This window comes from Cinclus cinclus, chromosome 12, assembly GCF_963662255.1.
Source record: "Cinclus cinclus chromosome 12, bCinCin1.1, whole genome shotgun sequence".
Classification (NCBI taxonomy): Eukaryota; Metazoa; Chordata; class Aves; order Passeriformes; family Cinclidae; genus Cinclus; species Cinclus cinclus.
Window position 1 is genome coordinate 21,553,496 of NC_085057.1, and position 22,120 is coordinate 21,575,615.

At 39.9% G+C, this 22,120-nt stretch overlaps 1 protein-coding gene across 1 annotated transcript in view; it reads right to left on the bottom strand.

Annotated features, from left to right (window-relative positions):
• Positions 1-22,120, bottom strand: part of IARS1 (isoleucyl-tRNA synthetase 1) — a 96,225-nt gene that overhangs the window by 34,872 nt on the left and 39,233 nt on the right. Inside the window, exons 15-19 of the mRNA XM_062500417.1 lie at positions 12,141-12,267; positions 7,438-7,511; positions 5,796-5,990; positions 1,728-1,814; positions 977-1,060 (exon numbers count right to left, since the gene is read on the bottom strand). Of these exons, the coding sequence (XP_062356401.1) occupies positions 977-1,060; positions 1,728-1,814; positions 5,796-5,990; positions 7,438-7,511; positions 12,141-12,267 (567 nt within the window). The remainder of the gene's footprint in view (positions 1-976; positions 1,061-1,727; positions 1,815-5,795; positions 5,991-7,437; positions 7,512-12,140; positions 12,268-22,120) is intronic.

Below are 22,120 nucleotides of genomic sequence, written 5' to 3' on the forward strand. Positions count from 1 at the left end.
TCTTATTGCAGCTACCAACTCAGTGCTACCCTGAACACACCTTGTTTATTTGTAAAGTGCAACCTTGATTAAATTTAAGAACTCTACCTAACTCTTCATTGTAAACATGTTCTAGGTAATTTAAATGCTAAAGCTTGAAACAATTAGAACTTCACGTTGATTATTTTAAATTATCTAGACACTACAACCATTTTCCCCAAATAAACTTTCAGTTTCCATTCAGCCCATCAGTTCTGCGTGTAGCTGTAACACACAATGTATTGAAGGCTTCCCTATATACACAAGAATTACAGGGCTCTAGAGAAATGGCCAAGTAGTGCATTCCTGAAGTTATTAAAATGTCTTTTATGTACCTTTACCTCAAGGTACCACATAATGCATGTAGTCAGTGCACCAACCCAGAGCACCAAGTGACTGGGTAATTTCTGCATATGTTCCTGTAATTTTAATGAACCACTTGAACCATGCTTAATCTCTGTCGGACCAGGACAATTTATCTACACACATTAGGCTGTTCCACTTCTGCTCTTCTTGTGCCACTACTACTAGGTGCAAATTATGTACTTACATCCACAAATACAAAGTATTTTCTCTCTAGAAAATGTATAGTGCAAACAGGAAACAAATGTTTTGTGCATTTTGCATAGACCTTTCTCTAAGCCAGTGATTTAACAGTGACCTTGTAGTGTTGTTATCAAATATTTTATTCACATTTTCACTGGCTCAGCTCAGACTATCAGTGCTGGAAGAAGCAGATCCCTTGGGCTTTAGGGAGGGAGACATGCACTGCATCCACTGCCAGTTCTTTGGAGTCATCCCCTCTGGCATTTACTTCTGTCACAGTGGTGTAGAAGCTTCTAAAATTAACTTTCTTCCTGCTGCTAATTGTCAAATCCCCCAAGAAGCCTCTTGGCATGGATCTGCCATGAGCAGGGAGCCAACACATCCCACGGAACATCCACCAAAGAAATCCTACCTGAGTGCATCAGCTCCATAACTGTCCACAATGTGCATCGGATCGGGATAATTCTTCTTCCTTTTGCTCATTTTTTGGCCATCACTGGAAGATATCAGAATGCAGGCATCAATTCCCAGAACTCTTGTAATACATGGATAAAGAAAAAAAGCCCTTCAAACTCAGCTCAATTTTTCTGTCCCAGTATGTTCCTAGTGGCACAGACATAATTTTATATATATATATATATTAGCACATAATTTCTGTAGGACTGCTGAACCTACAAAAACAACTGAAAAAAACCCAAAAACCCAACCCAAGGAGCTCCCAAGTTACAAATCTAAGCAGGAAATCTGTCAATCTACTCAAGCTGAGGAAATATGCACTTGTTTTGAATCTATCGCTCCAGCCCACTGGCAAAGCTTAATTTGCAAATAAAGGAGAACATAAATAACTTTAAATTACATCTAGAACTACCTTTATCATCATCTCCTTTATTCTGCATAACAGGTATAATTTCTTTCCTATTCTTGTTATTCATTTTCTCTTTCAAGGCAGGACTAATCCTGCAGTAAAGAACCCAGTGCAGCAGATGCTGGGATGTGTGAGCCTCTCACTCTCAGACACCTCTTATCTCCTGCAGCACTGATATCACCACAGCAAGTCTTAACAGCTTCCAAGTCCATTTCACATTCCATTTACAATTGGCAGGTCTTATCTGAAACATTCTTTGACTAAAAATCTGCTCAGGAAGGAGCTGACTGACACCAACCTGGCAAGGACAAGGCCGTTCACAATGACATTCTTGAAAGGAGGCTTCCCAAAAAGAGCAGTGGACAGCACCAGCAAAGTGTAGAACCTGAAACAAGAGACAATATAAATGGGACTTTATAAATATACCAAGCTAAAGCCTGCAAGTCTTCATTACAGCTCCATTATGCTGCTTTCCTCAGCTAAGATAAATTTTAAGTCTGGGGAACATTTATGTGGCAAAGAATCAGAAGAGAAGCTTACTGAAAGTAAGTGTTCCTATTTGAAGCATATGATGCTGTTTGCTCAGATGGGATCTGCTAGTCCAGAAAGGCAGAAAAATTCTAATAGGAAGTATTAGGAAGATCATGAGGGAGAAAACTGCAGCATTTTCCCTCTTTAGTACAAAAAAGGGAATTCTGTTTCTGAACAAGTCTGCTATTTGCTCACTGCAAACGTGTGAGCACAGGATCAGTCAGGACCGGACAGAGCACTCAGGACCAGCACACTTTTGTGTGTTTGTGTGTTAATTGTGTATTAATTGTGTATTCTTCAGCCTGACAGACAATGGAACACAGCATAAAAGTATAAAAGCAAGTTATCAAAAATGGGAGAAGCCTCATTCCAATCCTGCCAAAGGTTTGATTGGAAGGAGGTTGTGGCTGCCTGCTTAAATCAGCCATCATTAGGAAGTAAGAGAATGCTCCCACAACAAAGGGCAGCAGTGGTTCCTCCCCGTTCTGTTTGATGTCCTTATAACCACTATAAACTGGGACACTCTGGAAATCAGTGTTGCAGCAAGCATAGGTACCTATTGTTTGCAGGCTGATATATGATTATATCTGGGAAATTAAGTGGAAGTGCAGGATGATGTGATAATTTCACACTCAGGAGCCAGAGCCTTCACCAAAGGAGGGATGTATGAGCTGCTGGAACTGCACTGTTGGTAATTACTTTTAAGAAAGTAACTGGAGGGTGGACCACAGCTTTCCTGGTTCAAAACAGGCATCACACTGACAACTGCTTAGCAACCTTCAAAGTGAAGGTGATCACAAAAAGCTATAATAAGGCACAGGAGGTTATGTCTCAGAACTATGTATTTGCATGAAGGTTTAGTGGAGAAACACTTCAATGGGGAGAAAAAAAAAATCCATCTGTATGTTCCAAAGTTGTTTTTATCAAAAAGCAGCCTGTAATTGCAAAAGCATTATTCTGACACTTGAGGGCCCTCTGCAGAGGCTGCTGTGTGCATTTATTAAGTGACTTCCATGACAACTGTGATGCTTATCTCAGACAGGCCCCTAACTCCCAAAATCACCTCCACTCACACTGCAGGATACAAATTCTCTTTATTAAACAGCAGTTTAATTTCATGAATTTTAACCAATACTTCTCCATGTGCACACAAACATTTCCATTCAAAATCCCCATCTTGATTTTAAACTTTCTTGAGAAAACCCCTAAACACAAATATCTGACTATTTACTCAGGTGACTGGCACCTTAAGCCTACAGAGCTGTTTCCTCTGTACTTATTAAATAAGTTCCTCACTTACAGACTCCCAGCACCTTCTGCAAAGTGGTCACAAGTTCTCCTATTAGAGCACCTGAATTTGCAGGTAAAAAGCCCAAAGCAGAACCATCTAGGAGAGATTTCAATATTGTTTAGGAATTCCTAATTCCCTGTATTAGGAAAATTGTACAGACAGACTGTGGGCACTGAAAAAATGCATCCAAGGATACATCACAAATTTTATGTTCAAATTGTCAAACCCAAAAAGCCTCAGCAGGGGGTGCCTCAGCTGATGGCAGCTACAAGATTGTCTCTGAAAACCTGTGACCCACATATTCTGATGGAACTCTTCTGATTCTTCCTCAGGTTGTGCTCTTAAAATTCACTCTGAATATTTTAAAGCAGCGTCTTCCTGCACCTTATTTTTTACATATCTTGTCCCCAGACACATTTGTTTCATGAAAACTTCATCATTTCTCTGCTGCTTCACCTTCCATTCACCAAATCTCAGACTGTTTCTAGGTGTCCTTGCAGATAAATAGCTGTCAGTCACACAACAGTAAAAAAGCCGTAACAGGGACAGAAATTCACTTCTTTGCTCTACTTTCCACCTAGGAGAAAACATGGAGGGAATCTTTTCTCCTTGTTTTTTCTTGAACAGCTGTGGGCAGATTCATGATCCTGTGGTTCATGCCAAGCCCTCCAGCTGTGAATTCTCTGTGGGCCACCACATTCTGACCATGACCATAAATCTTGCTACATTTCCCTGTGCAGAGGCAGAGCCTTTCCTACCACTCTACCTAGACTGCCAGTCTTGCAACTCTAAGATTTGTCCTGTGGCTTAACAAATATAATTCAGCTGTTCCTCTATCCATGCACAAAGTCATCAAAAATATCACTTCCCTGGACAACCACCTTTGTCACATTCATTTTCCCCTTGTCTCCCTTGATTTTTTTCTCCTCTTCTGTGGAGTGAAGCAGAAGCCAGCAGACATGCACCTCCTGAGCATTTCCCCACCTCCCACTCCTCACTTCACAGCAGCTGCAGTCTCTGACCTGACACAAAACCAATCTCTAATCTCAATCTTCACACTTTGCACAGGATGTCCCAAATACAAATCTCATCCTGTGCTCCCAACACTTCAGAACTCACCTGCTCGTTGTTCTCTTAGACCTCACATCTTAGTTCCTTCTCTCTCACAAATCAAAAGTGCTCTACTACAAATCACCCAACACTAGCTGGTAGCAAAGCCACAGCTCATTAACAAGTTGGGAAAGGTGGAAGCAGCAGGAATTGAGGCAGTGCTTTGATTTCCCACCACAAACAGGTGAAACACACCTAGATCTGGCTAAGCCTCCCAGGAACTCTTATGCAGCTGTTAAGAACAAAAAGCAATCTGCCCCAGACTGAAAAGGGAAAGCCTCCTCTTGCACCCTGACTATGGTACACAAGTGAGGATTCATGCCAAATGTCTTCATCTGGAGTTCTTCCATTAAAAAAAGAAAAAAAGCTCTGTTTTCTAAATTTTTTCCAGATAAAAAGAATAAGGAGGAAAAATTAAGTTTTTAATTCTCCTTTTGCTACCCAACAGTACTTGATTAGGTATTAGCTAATTTTTCTGTATCACAATTAAAAGGTTAAAAAGCGAAGACATTTCACTACAATCATGAAATTTAGTTGTATTTGGCATCCTGCCTGCTTTTGTTGCTTAGTTTGTTGGGGGAGTAGAGGAGGGGGCAAAGTGAAGTGCCAACTGTATTACAGAGAAATTTATTTAGCGCTAATACTTCAGGTACTGGATGGAAAAGTTCTGCTTGGACACAAGCTCACTAATCTAGAAAACACAAAAATTCATTTTAATCTGTCAATTTTCAGTCAACCTCAAACTTCAGACATGAAGTCTGGACTAAGCACTTTGCAATGCTAAAACTAAAACTGGATGTAGGCATACAAGTATGTATGAGAACATTAACCACAGAAAATCAGAGAATATTTTTCACCAGTGATTGAAAAGGATTTATCCAGAGTGAAAGAAGCAGATATAGTTTACAGCTAAAAACTTTGTATAGTTTACAAAAAAGTCAAATTTTAACAACGTAAGGTATGACTTAATATTTTTGTGCTGCACTCACATAAACCCAAAATTCAACTTTAATTGTGGGGTAATTACCAGGCTATACATTGGCTTGAAATCCTCAACACTTCTGTTTCAACTGATTCAACTGCAGCTCTGTCTCTAGTAGATAACTCAAGTTCTGTGATCATTCAGCTGCTGAGGTTTTTCCTTATCCGGCCAAAGATGTGCCCTATTACCTAATGATGTGTTCCATAACAGTTGGGAAGTTTTCTTGCTAATATTGTATTTCTACAACAACTTTTTTTGCCACCAAGCTTTAGACTACCTCGTGTTTCATTTTAAAAAACTAATTATACACTTACTTGTGAAGAAACACTCAAATTATCTGTACAGCATTAAAGATATGAAAGTATTGAAGTGGATGCTTTATGAAATGCTGTTAAATAAATACATTAATTACTAAAGCAGACAGCCTGACACAATAAATGGCAGCAAATTACCATCCTCGTGTCTGGTCGATGCCCTCGGCGATGAAGTCAGCAGGGAAAGCGTCCTCGAGCTCCCTCCTGTTGTGGAAGGGGTAGTGCACCTGGGCATAGGGCATGCTGCCGCTCTCGAACCAGCAGTCAAACACCTCCGGCACACGGCGCAGGGAGCCCTTCCCGCAGCGCGACGGGATGCTCAGCTGGTCAATGCTGTGGGTTATGTGACAATTGATAAAAGATTTGTGTTAATCATCGGGGTTTGTATAAACCAGAATACTTAGGTCTGAAATGAAGCATGGACATTATACAGAGAAAAATATATATGATTAAATCATTCTGGTTAAATCCCCCGTTATGAATATTGTGTTTTTTAGTAAATTGTATTTGATACCAGTTTATAAAATGGGGGTTTCCCACGGCCTGAAAGATATTGCAAAAATCAGATTTCCTGCTTTTGTATAATCAATTGCAACCTGAAAGATTTTGCAATATCAGATTTCCTGCCTTGGTGTAATCAATCACAACCTATCTGTTAAAACCAGACCCCCCCCCAGGTCTACTGTTCCTTATCTACCAGGACCAGATGACAAACTGTCTGGAGACTACAAGGAAAACCATACTATAAAAAGGAACTGCAAACCAAGGTTTGATGAAGCGTGGAGTGGGCGGTGACTCCTCACGTTCCCCAGTGCTGCTTCCTCCGTCTCTATCAAATAAAGCATTCTAAATTTTCCTAAATATCTAGACTTTGCTTCTCATTTGTAACAGTTAGGATGGATAAAAGTTTCACAAGAAAGTCTCACAGATATGTATGTACAGCAGAAAGGTCTTTGAATGTAGAATCTGAAGAAGGAATAGGAATGAAGGCAAGTTTTGATACAGAATCGCTGAGCCAGTTCTACTGAATAACTAAGAAGGCAAAGGGTAAGTCAGCAAGTGAGTTGGAAGGGTTTTTTACGGCTCAGAGCAAAGGATAAATCCACCTCAAACAAGATGTTTTTACCAAGCAAAAAGATTTCACAGGCAAACAAGAAAGCAGACGTTGCGAGCAGAAGAAAGGTCTCAGAATTTTCCACTGCAAAAATTGAAAAACAACTTCTAGCTTAAACTGTAACATACTAATATCTTGTGACTGAAAAATAGTAACATGAATATGGTAATGTTAGTAGTTATGATAGGTAATAGTAAAGATACTGATTGGTTGTTATGTATTGAAGTATACAATGCATTGTAACCAGCTCTTGTGAATTGCTGTATCCTCTGGGTACAATAAACACCATCCTAACAGCCATCTGGAGTCCAGCATCCCTGGCTCTTACAGGGTGGGACAAACACTCAGCAACCCCAAACAAAATCAGGTTAGGAGACATTTGTGTCATGCTGCTATATTAGGATGATTACAGTTTTGGCTTTCATTTCAATGACTCTTCAAAGCATTTTCTTTGACAATCTCTGTAATTCTTGTTTTAACAGTGTTCAACAAGTCTTTTTCAACAGAAAAAAAGAAAATTTATGTGCATTAATCGCAAGTCCTTTTCTATTCACAACTTTTCTATTCCCTAAATCTGCTTCCCAGGGTTTGGGGAAAAAAAACCCAAGGTTTTTTTATGTCTACTTATCTTTTTCTAATACCCAGTGAAGAGTCTCTGTGACCCACCTTTCTCGATGCAGATCTGTGACTTTCACTCCAGACAGCTCCTCCAGTTCTGCTACTGAGCCAACACAAACCACCTGTAAGAGAAATTCAAGAAATTTAGCCAGTTATTTGCACACTGCAGCTATTTTTTTAATATCAGACAGGAGACTTGCAGTATTTCTTGTAGTAGTTGACAGAGCTGAAAAACCAATAAAAATTTTGTACAAGGGTCTCCTTCCTCAAATGACGTCAGAGACCACTGCCTTGATTTAATACAATTCATGTTACAAGAACTATAGACTTGGAAGCAGCAGCATCTTTGCAGGTTATTAAAAAATATGGGATTTTTTTTTTGGGGGGGGGTGGGGGAAAGGGAGTGGCTTCTCCAAACCAGACACAACCAAAAACCTCTGAAAATTCAATGGCTCACTTTCACACCATTAGAAGTTTCAGATCCCAGGCTCCTCCCCTAAAGTAAGCAGCTCATTATCTGTAGGTGTTCCATCCCAAGTAGACTAAACTGTATATGCTAGAGGTTTTTTATTTAAAGAAAGTGTCACAGCTACCAAAGGAGTTGCTAAGAAAGACTTTTCTTGGTTTTGTTGCATCAACGCACTATTAAGAAAAATGCAGATTTCCACACCAGACTTGCACTGACATAATGAAACAATGATTCTGAAAATTTGCTTCAGAAAGCAGAAAAGCAGAGCTTGCTTTGCTTCAGGTTTTACTCAAATTGAGCCCTCCCAGAGTCCTGTGGCCTCTCTCATCTGGCAGACCTCACAGGCCTGGATTTTGGAGATGCTGTCCCACATGCCATCCTTCCCATTTAGAACTGCCATGGAAAAACCCCAGGGTTTGACAGATCTGAAAGGGAAGGAGTTAAATGTAGCACCATAAAGAAGCTGTAAATATGCCAGATGTTTTTCACATGAAGTAACTTTTTAAGTTGCTCTTAAGATACACAAAATCAGAGCACTGCTCAATTCCTATAGCTAGTCTTAAATATATGCATATGTATACACATGGAAATTGTGACTAACTGGAAGGTTTTGGTGCATTTAATTCCAAAAAACTGCCATGAATTACAGAGAAGACAGAAACTCAGTCTGATTTGGGTTTTAAGATATGATTTTTCCCAGTCTGATTCAAGTGCTGATCTGCATTATTAATCAGCATCTTCTATTGTTAAAGTACTTTGAAAATGTAATGTTTTCATTGCTTATCTGTTTGGGTTTTTTTTCTGTAGGAAGTGAGGCAGGAAAGTGATTCCAGCAGCCAGGTACAACAGCCTCCAGAATGCACACAAACTACACCAGGGGATTGATCCAGGTAAAAATACATCTTCATCAACAAACTATTTTTAACCTAGATCTGTTCTTCATTCATGTGGCCCCAAAAGTAAACACACAGGCTCAAGTGAGCAGCAGCAGGTGCTTAGTTCAGCACTGCTGCAGGAGAAAAAGGTATTAATAGAGAAATGGGTAAAAAATGTCCCTGGATACATCAATTACTTCACCTTCAATAACCTTTGTATTTGAACATACTTTCACACTAAGCTCTGGGAGAAAAGCTGCTCATTATTTGGTGCTTTTTGAACAAGTATTTCAATGCTGAAGCAAAATTCTGAATATTGATGCAGAACTGCAGCCAGAAATCACTCATGGAAGAAGAAAACCCAAGCTGACATGAAAAATCCACCAACCCCTAGAGGAACACAGATCTTCCCCCCTGAGTAAGACTGCCTCTGTCCAAGGCAGAAGGAAGGAGCTCCTCTGTCCCAAGGGGAGCTCATTAGATACTGAAAGGCAAGAGGAGAATGCAACAAACAGATGCTAATCAAATTCCATTCCTCATTAGCCCACTCTCACTGGTTTCTGCAAGGAGCACACACAGGCTGATGGTATCCAGTAACAGCTGCTGTTCTGGACACATCCCTTCAGGAGCTGCTCCAACAGCCTGGGCCCTCTACCTACCAGGCGTTTGCTCCTCTTCCATTTTATGGTTCACATCAGCTACAAAACCAGCTCTACCAACACTTCACAGCAGCACAAACTGCAGTGCACAGGCTGGGTCCCCACCTCCAAGACCTAATGTGAAACCAGAGGTCAAGGTTAACCCCTGCTAGCAAAACCAACATTAATCCAGGATTACCCATGGCAATAGGAGCATGAAGCCATCCAGCAGCAATCATGGATGTGCCCATGTTCCTGTGGCACAGCCCTGCAGTCCCTGCTGAATAATAATGTTTGTTTTTGTGGTTTTGCCATCGCAGCTCTGTTCAGTACCACAACTGAGAAGTAAGGAGCGTCCACAGAAAGGAAGAAGCCCGCAGAGTGTCAGCAAAATGGTCTGGGATCTCCAGAAAGCATCTCATAAATATTAAATAGGAGAAGAAATGACTGCTCCAATCAGTCAGAAGGAGCCTTAATGCAGCCTCAAAGCAGCCCAGAAATGGATCTGGAGAGGTTCCCTCAGCCTGAGGAGAGCAGAGCCAGAGCCCTCTCATTCTGCTGGGCAAGACTGGGGGCACTCAGCCTAGGGCAAGGTTACCCTGAGTGACAATCCAGGAAATAATCAGGGAACTTCCAATCAATAGTGAACACTATCATTTGTATGCAAGCCCTATAAAATGAGCCCATATCTGCTTTACCAACTTGGGTGTTATGTTAAAAAATTTTATTATCTAATCCAAATGAGATGTGTTCCTCCACTGAGGAAAATGTTGGAATTTGAAAGCTTAAAATGATATACTGTCTGCAAAAATGTGGCAATAAACACAAGCTTCAAAATTTAACTTCCATTATGTGTCTCTACCTGATAATTATGCTAAAAGAAAACTAAAATAAAACTGTGCAAAACCAGTTATTGATCTGTAATAAAATTCACTTTAATACCAATTAATTCACCTCACTGTATATTAAATAAGGAATTGTTATTACTTCTCCAGGATTTAATATGCAAAGCATAATTGCGTGCAACAAAGTGTTCTTCTGAGAGCAAGACATGAAGAGGCTGCTCTGCAATCCCACATGGCACCAGCCTCCAGTAACACTGGAGTCAGGCAATTCTGAGGGAGTATCATTACTGGGAGAGCAGATGTCACCTAGGCTTTAAGTCACATCAGTTCCAGCACTATTTGTTTTTCAAGCTACATCTCACACAAACAAAAAGAGTGAATATTAAAAAAAAAAACCCTAACTTGAAATTTAGCTCAATTCGGAAGCTGTATTCAGCTATTAAAGCACAATATTCCAACTCTGGAGCAAACAGAAATGTCTAACATCTATGGATAGAAATAATAGACCTGTTGGTATTTCTGTCATTATTCAGAACGCTGAGCCCTTAGGAATATTTGCAGCTCCTTTCAAAGAAAAGGTCAATCTTCCAAGTAAGACGTCATTTTGTTATTAAAAACTAACAAATCAAACCTAGAAAAGCAAAAAAATCGGTACACACAGGAATACAGATATGGGGAGACTGGACAGAAAATGAAATATTATTAGAGGCAAGGAGTGGAAATAATGAAACCTTTACACAATCTTTTCCAGCTGCAGAATGAAATACCCAGGCACAACACTGAAAGCCTTTTTATTACCTAAAAAAATCTGTTATATCAAACAAGGGACTCAGAAATGTTGGATGAATGCGAAGAAGGTGTGTATAAATTGTCTTCAAACTAAACTTTAACATGAGAGACAGAAGCACTTGGTTTGTCAGTAATTTACAAACATACTCACAGAACAAATAGAATCTAAATTCCAAGGCTTTCTTAGCTATTTAAAACCTAATTGCAGGAGTAGCTCCCTCCCTCTCCCAATACCTCCCTGCCTACCAAGATTCCCAGTGAAGAGAAAATAAAAAATGCTTTAGGGTGCACATCTAAGCAATGGCAAGTTCAAGATCATAAAACACATCTCTAGCAGGTGTTTTCCTACTCGAGGTCTTTCAGATCTAAAATGAAAAGTTTTTCAAATCAAGACTGAGAGAAAAATAAAGGCCGGGGATGCTGCCATCAGTATTTACCTTCCTTGGACATCCTGACACTGATTACCATTTCCTACTTTCAGCATGAGGAAGGCTTATCAAAACCATCAAAAATTTTGTCAAGTGTTCACTCATGCCCTTTGCATTATTCTACCAATGCAGGGCACCTTACAACTTGACAAAGCTCATTCCTAGCACCACCATTGTACATTTTCATCATTCCACTAGATTTGTACTCTTACAGTCTGCTATATTCACATTTGTGGCACTACAAATACTTCTTCACTGTGTTGCTGTGGTGGACTTGCTTTTATGCCTTCAGCAATTTATTTGGCTTGAAGTAACCAACCACCAGAATTTAAAAGCAGACTTAAAGGAGTTACCAAAAAAAAAAAAAAATCCCCTCCTTGCCATTTTCTCACTGCATTTATTAATTCCTTTAAATCTGCCATCATTGCAAATTCTTCTGGGAAAGACAAGATTAATTCTAATGTAAAAAGCAAGAAAAATTGCTTGCAGTTCTCAAGCAAAGAAAACCTGTACAGAGACACAAATGCACCCATAAACAGGCACAGATCTATCACCTATTATACACGTATAGATGCGTTATACAGATATGCTGTTAAAACATGTAAACAGGACTTCAGGCTGCAGTGGCCAAAGATACACCAAAATAAGTAACCAATATGTACAGGCAGGGTTCCTGCCAGCCGGAGCCCTTCCTTTTCCTCACTCACCTCTTCCAAATCCTCGCTGACCCACAGAGGGATGGGGGTGCCCCAGTAGCGGTTCCGAGAGATGGCCCAGTCTCGGGCATCCTTCAGCCAGTTCCCAAAGCGCTTCTCCCCCACGAAATCTGGAACCCTGTGCCAAAAAACCCAAAAGCATTACTGTACCACAATGTTCCACTTAGAAGAAAGCTGGTAAGAATTGTTTATATTTGATTTTATCCACCAAAGAAGTTCATTTCAGCACTGATTGACTTGGAGCACATTTGTGTTACTGGCTGTGGCAAGGCCTATGGAGTTGCTGCCAAAAATCACAACCCTGCCTTCTAATCATCTCCAGGTAAGCTGCAGAAGTGAAAAACACTATATTTATTTTACTATAAAGTAACTCAGAAAAACATGTGCAACATAAAATGGATTCATTAGGGATGAAACAATGGCTAAAGTCCTCAGGACAGTCCAACAGTGAAGGATTATGGCTAACGGTGATCACAACACTACTGCTTAAATGACATACAGAAAACAGAACAGCCACTGATTTTGGGGTTGGCTGAAATTCCCAAGACTGAAAGCCTGGAGCAACAGCATTAAAAGGCACCTTGGATTATGCATGGGCATCCAGATACATGCACATTACTCAGGTTGATAGATCATACAAAAAATCCTTTCCAAGCTATTTATCATCTCACTTTGAATTAACTATTAAGAAACAAAACACGCCCCTCCAACCCTATCAACGCCTGCTAAAACCTCATCTTGAGCCCTAATGGGCACTGAGGGATGTTAAAGACAAATTTTCATTGTAAGAAAGTGTCTTGGAGCTCAAAGGTTAATGCCAGAACCCCATGCCCTTCGAGGTTCCTGGCTAAGTGGCCTGGTGGTTTGATTGGAACCATGAGAACAATTTTCTCCCAGGATGTAAACAAACAATTAAGTATTTATCCAATGATTATGTGCAGATGAAAGAAGGCAATGGGTTTCATGGCCAACAATATGCTCCCTTCATGTCTAAAGGTGCATTTAAAAAGAACAAATTCAAATGAAACTCACAGAAAGAGCAACCTTAAGACAGAAAGCTATGAATGAGAAGCTCACTACAATAAGGTAGCTCTAGAACTGAGCTTTGATCAATCCATGGCAGGTTCTGCTGGGTTTGTTTTTCCAGTCTTAACTAGAAAGGCCCTTCCCAATGTCTGAGCTGGATTAGGAGAGCCACAGTTTCCAAAGAGGAAAGCCAAACTACAAAGCAACACAAGGTCTCTTCAACCTTTATTTCTGAAGCTCTTGGTTGTCTTGTCAAGTACTTCTTTCTGGAGAAGATTTTTAATCACAGATCAGTCCCAAGAATAACGTTTAGAGGAAAAATTTAAAGACTAGATTCACATGACACATTTAGGTAGGATTTGGCCCAGCAGCAGGAGACTTATGAAATAAGTGTGAACAAAAAAAACCCCAAACTCTTAATGAAAATAAAAGCCGCTCTCTTTTATAAGTTTTACCCACGATGAAGCTATGTGGAGATCTAAAGTCTTCTTGATGTCAATGTTGTTTCAAGTGGATAAAAACTACCCTTAAAAGCTTCACTTAATATCAGCCTGAAGTTCCACAGCTTCCCTTGCTATTTCTGAAGTTCCTTTCAGCTGCAAAGTTGTCTTCTCTAGCACTTCTCGAACAAAAATCTAATATAAAAAAATTTTAAACAAACTCAGTGACTCATGTTTCACATGACATCTGCGGCCGTGCTTTGAAATCTAGAAATGTATACAGGCTTTCCCAAATTGGTTCAGCGTGGGACTCATTACTATTAACTTTCTGCGCTGACCTTAGGAGACCCTCTCTCCAAACACAAGTGGAAACTGTACAAAGTTCATTAGCATTTGCCCAGCATTCCACTAATGTGGAAAACTTCTCTTTACATCACTCCTAAACTAGTTTCCATTTTTCAGAAGTTGTTAGACACTGATTAGCTGAAATTATTAGTCCCATTTAACATAGCTAGAGGCTGAGACAATCCCCCAATGACATTAAAATGCTTAGAGTTTCAACTCTGCCTCTTCAAATCACGCATGAAAAATTAATTTTATCCCCAAAGTGGACATTAACCACAAAAATGTATGTGGTATAATCTCTTTCTCTGAGGTATGAAAGCATATAATTTACGTCTTCTAGTAAAATTGTCTGACCCTGCTGCCAGTTTTCAGTGAAACATAAAACACAAACCATCTCATATGAACCACATTTGCAACAATGATCTATGGCTCTTTAGAGGTGCAACGCAGGGATGACACTGGCACAGCCATCAAATCAATTTAAAAAAGCCTGTATCTCACATTCTGAGCCCATCACTCAAAGGAACTGTTACTTCAAGTAGTTGGGTTTTGGCACTGCAGAGATGCTGCACATGGGTGGTGGCCAAGGGCAGACACAGCCTCCAGCTGGGATCAAGCTGGAAGAGGGATCTGCAGCAGGAACAGCCATGCCAGGCACAGCACTTCAAGCCTGGAGCCCATTTCTTTTACTGTTACTAGATTTAGCTCCAGATATCTCAGTTTAACACTATCCTACAAATCACAAGGGGAAAAAAAATCAGAGGCACCTTCTACGTAAATATTCAATTAGGCTGGGAAAAAGAGCATTCTCAATGATGTTGTTACTAACATATGATCTTTATTTACACCAGTTCCAGGCTAGTGTTCTTATAGAGTTTTTCAGTTTCTTTTAATCTAACTCTTCAATATTTTTTTGGTATATTTCTCCTGTTAAATTTTCATAAGACACCATCTTACCACAGGCATGTATTAAGTTGGGGAAGCATGTTTTACTCTTCCATCTACACAAAGCATCTGGAAGATAAATGAAAAGCCCTCTCCCATATGCCAATGCACATATTTTTTCATGTTTAACCCCACCATCCATCACAAACCCCGGTTCAGCCTGAAAGCACAAATCTCAGGCTCCTGCTGGTGACCACTGAGTTTGCAGTTGGGTGTGAGCAGAAGGTGCCCAGTTCTGCCTATTCAGAGCCCCCTGGACCAGCTCTGGACACCTTCACATCTCAGACAAAATCAAGCCCCGGCACCCAACAGATCCATGAGGCTGCAAGTGAAAAATTGAAGCAGCCACATCTCTCCCAAAGCCATCATGCTTGCAGCTCCTCAAATTGAGCTGTGAGAAGCAGATTTTTACATTTCCCAACTGGCCTTCAATTTGACTGACCTTCAAATTTCTCTGCAAAATGACACAGATAGGATTTCATACTTCTTTCTCTGACATTTAGCAAGGTTAAGGAGACTGCTGCCTCAGCAGGTCAGGGAGCTCTTGATTCATGGGTGTGGAATAGTGTGGGACAATTGCAATTTCTCCTCTTGGCACGCAGGACAGGGCACTAAATAAACTTCAGGATGCAGACCCTGCAGAAGTTGGAAAGTTCAGGGAACTGAACTCCCCAACACAAAGGAATAAACATTGTTTTGCCAAATCATAAATTAGGAAGATTTTGAATCAAAGTACATCAGTTCTAACCTGTTTGAATGCTCATACCTGTCTTACTTTCCCAACATCAAAACTCTATCATACAAGTTAGAGATAATGAAAATTCTTCATTTGCTGCAAATTTCCATGTCTGTTTTTGACTGTTTGTTCCTGTTTTTGAAGCAGTTGTGGGGTTTTGCTTAATTCATGCACTGCTAAGTCCTCTGCACAGTCAACTCCCACATCCTTTCTTGGTAGCTACTCATTTTTCTAGTGTCTAAAATAAAAATTGCATTTGACAAGCCAAAAAAATCCATGAAGAGCAAAGCAAAACCCAGTCTTTTAGCAGCATTTATTAACTTATTACAACAGGAACCATCTTCTTTAACTTCCCAGTCTATGCACCACTCAGCACCCAAGGCACACAAGCAATGGGAGCATGGATTTGAAAACAGCAATTATTGACCACCTTCAATCCCAGAGCCGGCCTGCATCTGCTGACAGCAAGCTACCATGAGCCAGTGGGCTGTCAGCACCAATAAACACTCAAAGAACAGCATCAGTTAAAATAAATAAATTTGCTTTCCGAGTCTGGTCTCCAGAGGAAAAATGTACAGGATGCAAATAAAAAATATTCTAAATTATGACATAATCCAGAAGGAAACTTACAAAAAGGATGAAGACATCTGGTCCTTTTCTGTAGATATATTTTGAGGCATATTTCTTGTGCTCATAACACAATTGCAAATACTGAACTCAGCTCCTTATTCCATCTAAGAGCTCAGATGTGCTCTGTGCAGGCTCACCATGCCCCAGACATGGGATGCAGGAACTGTCTCAAAGCAGCACTATCCTTCTCTTCTGTAAACACAAACAGCACTGCCAAAATAAAACACTGCCCCTGCACAAGCCTTGTGTTTTATCATCAGCTCAAGATTAAAAGCTGTTCCAGATACTACATCAAGATAGTAATACTTTCTCACTCTTCATCATTCTTCTCACCAGCTAATTTTATTCATTATACTCTCTGCAAAACTACAGCATCTTCATGTCTTGGGTAAGATTTACTTCATAACTCCTAATTAAAGGAGTTAAGATTACAAAGTTGATAAACAAAATACTACCTTAAGTAGTGGGAATTAGAGGACCTAAAAGCAGATTAAGAACTCTAATACAGCTTTGGATCTGAGAGGATGGTCCCAAATCTGTCCTGTCCTTTGGCAAGCTGGTAACTTTTCCAATGCTACCTGAGATCATGAATCAGTTTTAAGTCTGGAAAAGAGAAAGTTACTCTTTCAGAAGATAGAGGAGTTCTATCAGCAACACCAAAGGTGATGAAGAAGCTATTCTATGTCATCTAAATATATATGTACAGATTTATTTAAATTCCTAGCATACCAACTGGGGAGATTATTTTAGGTGTAGAATTTGGCTTTCTTTTTAAACATTAACCAACCCTTAGAAGACAAAGGTTTAAATTCCATTATGTTAATTTACTCTAATAACAAGCCTCCTTCAACATGCCCTCAAATTGATTTTTAATGTTTTTTTAATTCAAGGAGATAAAATAAGCAACTATTCATGCCCTTCTGACACTTTAATTAGCACCAATCTATATCATGGACCTAATTAAACATGGGGGGAGGCAGGAGGGAGGAGAGGGGAAGGGAGGAGAGGTCAGTGTGTGTGCCAGGCAGAACTCCCACTGCAGCAGCCTCTGCTCCTGAGCCTGGGAGAGCTGCTGGAATGGTGCAACCCCACATACCCCACACGAGGCTGGGCTACCTCCACTGCTGCATTTTCTGCTTATGGTGCAGCTCCCAGGAGCTAAATGAACTGTGCTTTCAATCATTTTGATCTTTCAATGTTTCTCTTCCCTCTTTTCTCCTGGTTCCCATGGCAACCCCCACGTTGTGGTGTGACTGCAATGCTGCAGAGCATCCCCATCACCGTGCTCCTGACCTCCCATCCTGGCACACATCCCACTAAAAACCCTACTCCATCTCCCTTCCACCACCCAGGCACCCTGCTAATTGCTGCTAAAATTCCTGATCTTATCAACAATCCCTGCAGTCCAAAGCCAGGGAAAAGGGAAGCTTCCACTTTTCTTCTCTCTGCAGTTTCCTTGGGAATATTCTAACATTTACTGGCACAAAGTACTTTTGTAGGGCATCAGCACTCAGGATCCATTTCAATCCACATACATCAATACATTTGCATTCCTGTGACAATGGCAGACATTCAACATGCTGCTCATGTCACAGATCTATCAGCTGCCCAAGGAAATCGTGCTGGAGTTCCTTTAGGGAACTGGCACTTTGGGGGTTTATTTCATAAGCTTTTCCTTGAAGCAAAAAATAAGCTTAAAAATAAGTGGGACTAAAAGGTACCTCTGCATTCATGGAATCATCAGCAATCTCTGCACAAGGGGCTCAGAGAGGAAACAGTAAATTACAGCACAGAACACAAGCCATCAAAATCCAGTGAACAAGTCTCCAAACTCACTTTTAATCCTCAACTATGTCTGATAACAGACAGTAATAAAACCTTCTCTAAATTAGACAAACACAATGCTAACCCTGCAGCAATTTTTTCCACCTCCTGCTGTAGGCAATGCCACTAATTTGGATTTTTTTCCTCGGGAAATGTTGCCATCTAGTGACTCCACGTTGCTGTACACATTACAATTGCTACTAGAGGGAGGTTCTCATTTGTATTCATGATTCCCCAGCAAGAAAAGTGTGACTGATGACTCAAAAAGAAGAGTTACAACTGCATGGTGATACTAAAGAAAAGAAAAAATAAAAAAAAAAACTCTCCACACACCATGCATTTAAAACTGTTCAGATGAAATGTATTAATATTAACAAACTAAGAGAGAAAATGTCTTGTGAAACTTTCTAAAAATAAACAAACAGCAAAAGAAAATGGGACTCACTGATTTTCTTCTACTGCTCTACAATTCTGTTATGATTTACAATTCTGTTGCTGTGCTACAGATTCAGATTCCTCATCTGAGCAGAAACGACAAGTTCAGTAAAATAAACATTTGCTTTCTATTGTGGATGGGCTCCACAGCCCATCCCCTGCACAAACAGGCATCACTCCTTATCACATCTCACCTTTCCACAGGTGGGAGACAGTTTTGTGGTCACAGATTAAAACGACCAGGATCAAAAGCTTCTCCAAAGTTTGATGAGCTCAACTGACACAGAAGCTGCAGGGAGTGCGTGCAAAACTCACATTTTAACTTCACTCACAGAAATGTGTTGTAGGTGGCATTTCCAGTGAGAACAAACAGCTTAAGTGATGGAAGGCAGGAAAATAATATCTTCAACCATACATCAAGCTCTTTATTACACCACCTGAATTCTTCAATGGTGAGAAGATGATAGAACAAAAGGTTTGGTTTCTTTGAAGTCCCTGTCTCCCATCACTGCTTTCTTTCTACTGGTGCTCATTTTTCCACTACTCCAAGTGCTGCACATCTTAGGCAAACAATGTCAGAACTGCACAATGTCTTTAACATTAGAAACTTGGAAAGAGCTACAGGTGAACATTTCAGGAGTTATTGAAGGAGAACAGCAAGTGAGGGAGGTTTAAAAAAAAGAAAAAAAAAAGTTCAAAGCTTATACCTAAATACAAACTACTGAGTCTTTTCTATCAGTCTGCAAGAACAGAAATATGATATCCACTGCCAGAAGAGAATTCCAAACTATTGTAGCTCATCCATTATAAACTCTATGAATTTATTGCTTACAGTAACTTATAAATCTTGAATTTACACCAACTTTGAACACTGATGACAGGAATTAGTCGTATATTGCAATTATAACCTAAAGTTGCCTGGTTTAGTCTGTGGTACATAATAAATGCTCTTTCAACAAACCATCAGAGAAAACGATGGTGACAAAAATTAAGGCTGAAATCCAGACAGCACCTTAGTGCTGCATCCAACTCTACTCATCAAAATAACAGAAAGCCAAAATCTGACAAGCCTGGATTTTATGGCAGCCAAATCTGCCCCTCTTCATCTCAAATACAGCAGTAGTGGGTGCCTGAATGCCAAACAGAAGATAACCCTTTTAATTTAAATTTTCTTTTAAACAATCTCAATTACACAGTAAAGAACATTCAGTAAGGGAACTTCAATTAAAGGCTAAAGGCAGCCCCCTACATACTGTTCCAACTGTGCATTTTTGTCAACATCCAACACAAGTTAATTCCCAGTCTGACTGAAATAAGCACGTGACAGAGCAGAGAGGGTTTTTTGGCTTCTGGTTTTACAAAAATGCTGGCACATTACTCATGTAACCATTATTGGAAGTGATAGTTAAATTCATTTTGAAAAATGAATATAGAGTTGCTGGGTTTAATAAATTTTGAATGACTGTGGCCTTGTAAGTTGGGTAATTCACTAAAAAACTAATCAGAAATGCAATCAGGTTGCAAAGTTTGTCCAAGTATGTTTAATCTATTTCATCAGAAAGGGTATCTATCAAGAGGGCAGCTATTCTTAAGGGACAAAATAGCTATCAGTCATTTATAAGAATAAAAAAAGCAATGCAGTCAAACCCATTTTGTAAAGGTTAATATAGTCTGAAAAGCATTTATCCCAAATTTTCTCATTTTCAGGGCATGTTGAAGCCCCAGAGAGTCCAAAAATAAATTTTTAAAAAGCTACATATTATTCCTGTGACACTTTCAGAGATCAAATCTCTCCAAAAGCAGAAAATGTAGGTTTTGGGAAGGATGGAGTTCCCAAAATTTAAATAAATTAATACTGCAGAAGGTCAGCAGTCTCAATGCCAACTTTAGAAGCTACAGCCCAAACAAAACTGCCATCAATGGAGAACACAGGAAGAAAACCTCAAAAACACTCCCTTATTCTTTCTAAAAGCTCGATCTTAAAAGCTAACTTCAAGATTACCCAATATTCAAATAACTATGAAATGTCATACTGGAAACACATATTTATTAATAATTCTGTGATCATACCTCTCTACTTGTAGCTATATACCCAACAAAAAAGCTTCCCACAAACCCTATGACCACGTGGCTTTAAGAGAAATCAGTTTTAAGTTCAATTATGGAATTCTGTTTAGACTCAGGAATTGCCTAAAGGACAAATGGTTCCAGTAATTCCAAGCATTTTGAAAATTCCCAAATGATGTCACTGCCTGCTCTTCTCACCCAAACTTTGCAAGAGCAGCTCCAAAATTTGCTTCCACTTGTATCCCCATTACTCAGCACTTACAAAAAATGCCACTGAAAACCCAAATAATGTGCATGAGGCAGGGTTCAAACTGATCACTAATTCTTACTAATTAGTGTCTCCTGGATGAATGGAGGTCACTTAGCTGAAGCTCTGCATCTGGAAAAGCAAAACCCACCCATTCAAGCACTTCCTTAACAGGACCTTTACATTTTTTTCTTCTGTTCATGTGAAAAATTAAGTATGCAGGTCTACTGTCATCCCAACAGTGAAAGCATCTTGAGGAAGCTAATTAAAGCAAAGAACAAACACTTTCACCCCCTCTCCAGCTTATTTTTGCCCCAAAGGAGGATCACAGTATGTTCTGCTTCAGAAAACAGAAAACAACACTAAGTAATCTCTAAACTCTCCTGACAGGCAGACTGGGCATGTGCTACTTGGCAAAGCACACACTTCTGGGCAGGCTCTTGTTCTGGATCACTGACTTCCCACAGATCCCAGGATTTACAGTACCTATACCCCCTGAGCATTGGGGCAAAAGCTGCTCATGGAGAATTTAACTGCCAGCTACCATCCATGAAAAAATAGCAGCACAAGCTGGAATTGCTCACTGAAGGTTGAGTCACCTTCTTTACAAGAGGCAGCTGTGGTGGGAGAGGAAAAATCCCAGCTCTCCCTGCAGCCTTCACATGGAAACACTGAATGAGGTTGTAAATCTCCAAGTTTTCCTCACTCACTGGGAGGTCTCAGCCTCCCAGGCACAAGTGATTGATGAGAGGAAGGCAAATAAAAATGCAGCTTATGAAAGTGCCAGAAGATAAGGTCCTTTTGTTATTAACACACCACAAACCCAGGACTGACTCCTTAAAAGGCCACCAGTCCCAACAGTTCCCTTTTACTGCACTTAATAATGCATTTAAGTTGTTATCTAAAGCTCATTCATCTGCTATTGTCTACACAAATTTCACACAAGTATTTTTCACACTCCCTATATAATGCAAAGATTTCATTTTTGCCATTAATGGAATTTTTTTTTCTTTAAACCTGAGTTTACCTACAACAATTAGGGCAGCTGGGCTGAGCTCTTCGTGGGTGTTTCAGGAGAGAGTGGGTGTGGATTTTTTCTTCAAATGCACCTATGTTGAAGTAATCAATCTTATCTTTAATAATTAGATGGAAAAAACCCACAAGCTGTCTAAAAATTAGTTTAATTTGGAACAACATATACACAGCACTAAGCTGCCTCTATTACTGTCTCAGGTGGAGCCTTCTGGGGAGCACATCCTTGCTGCTGCAAGACAAT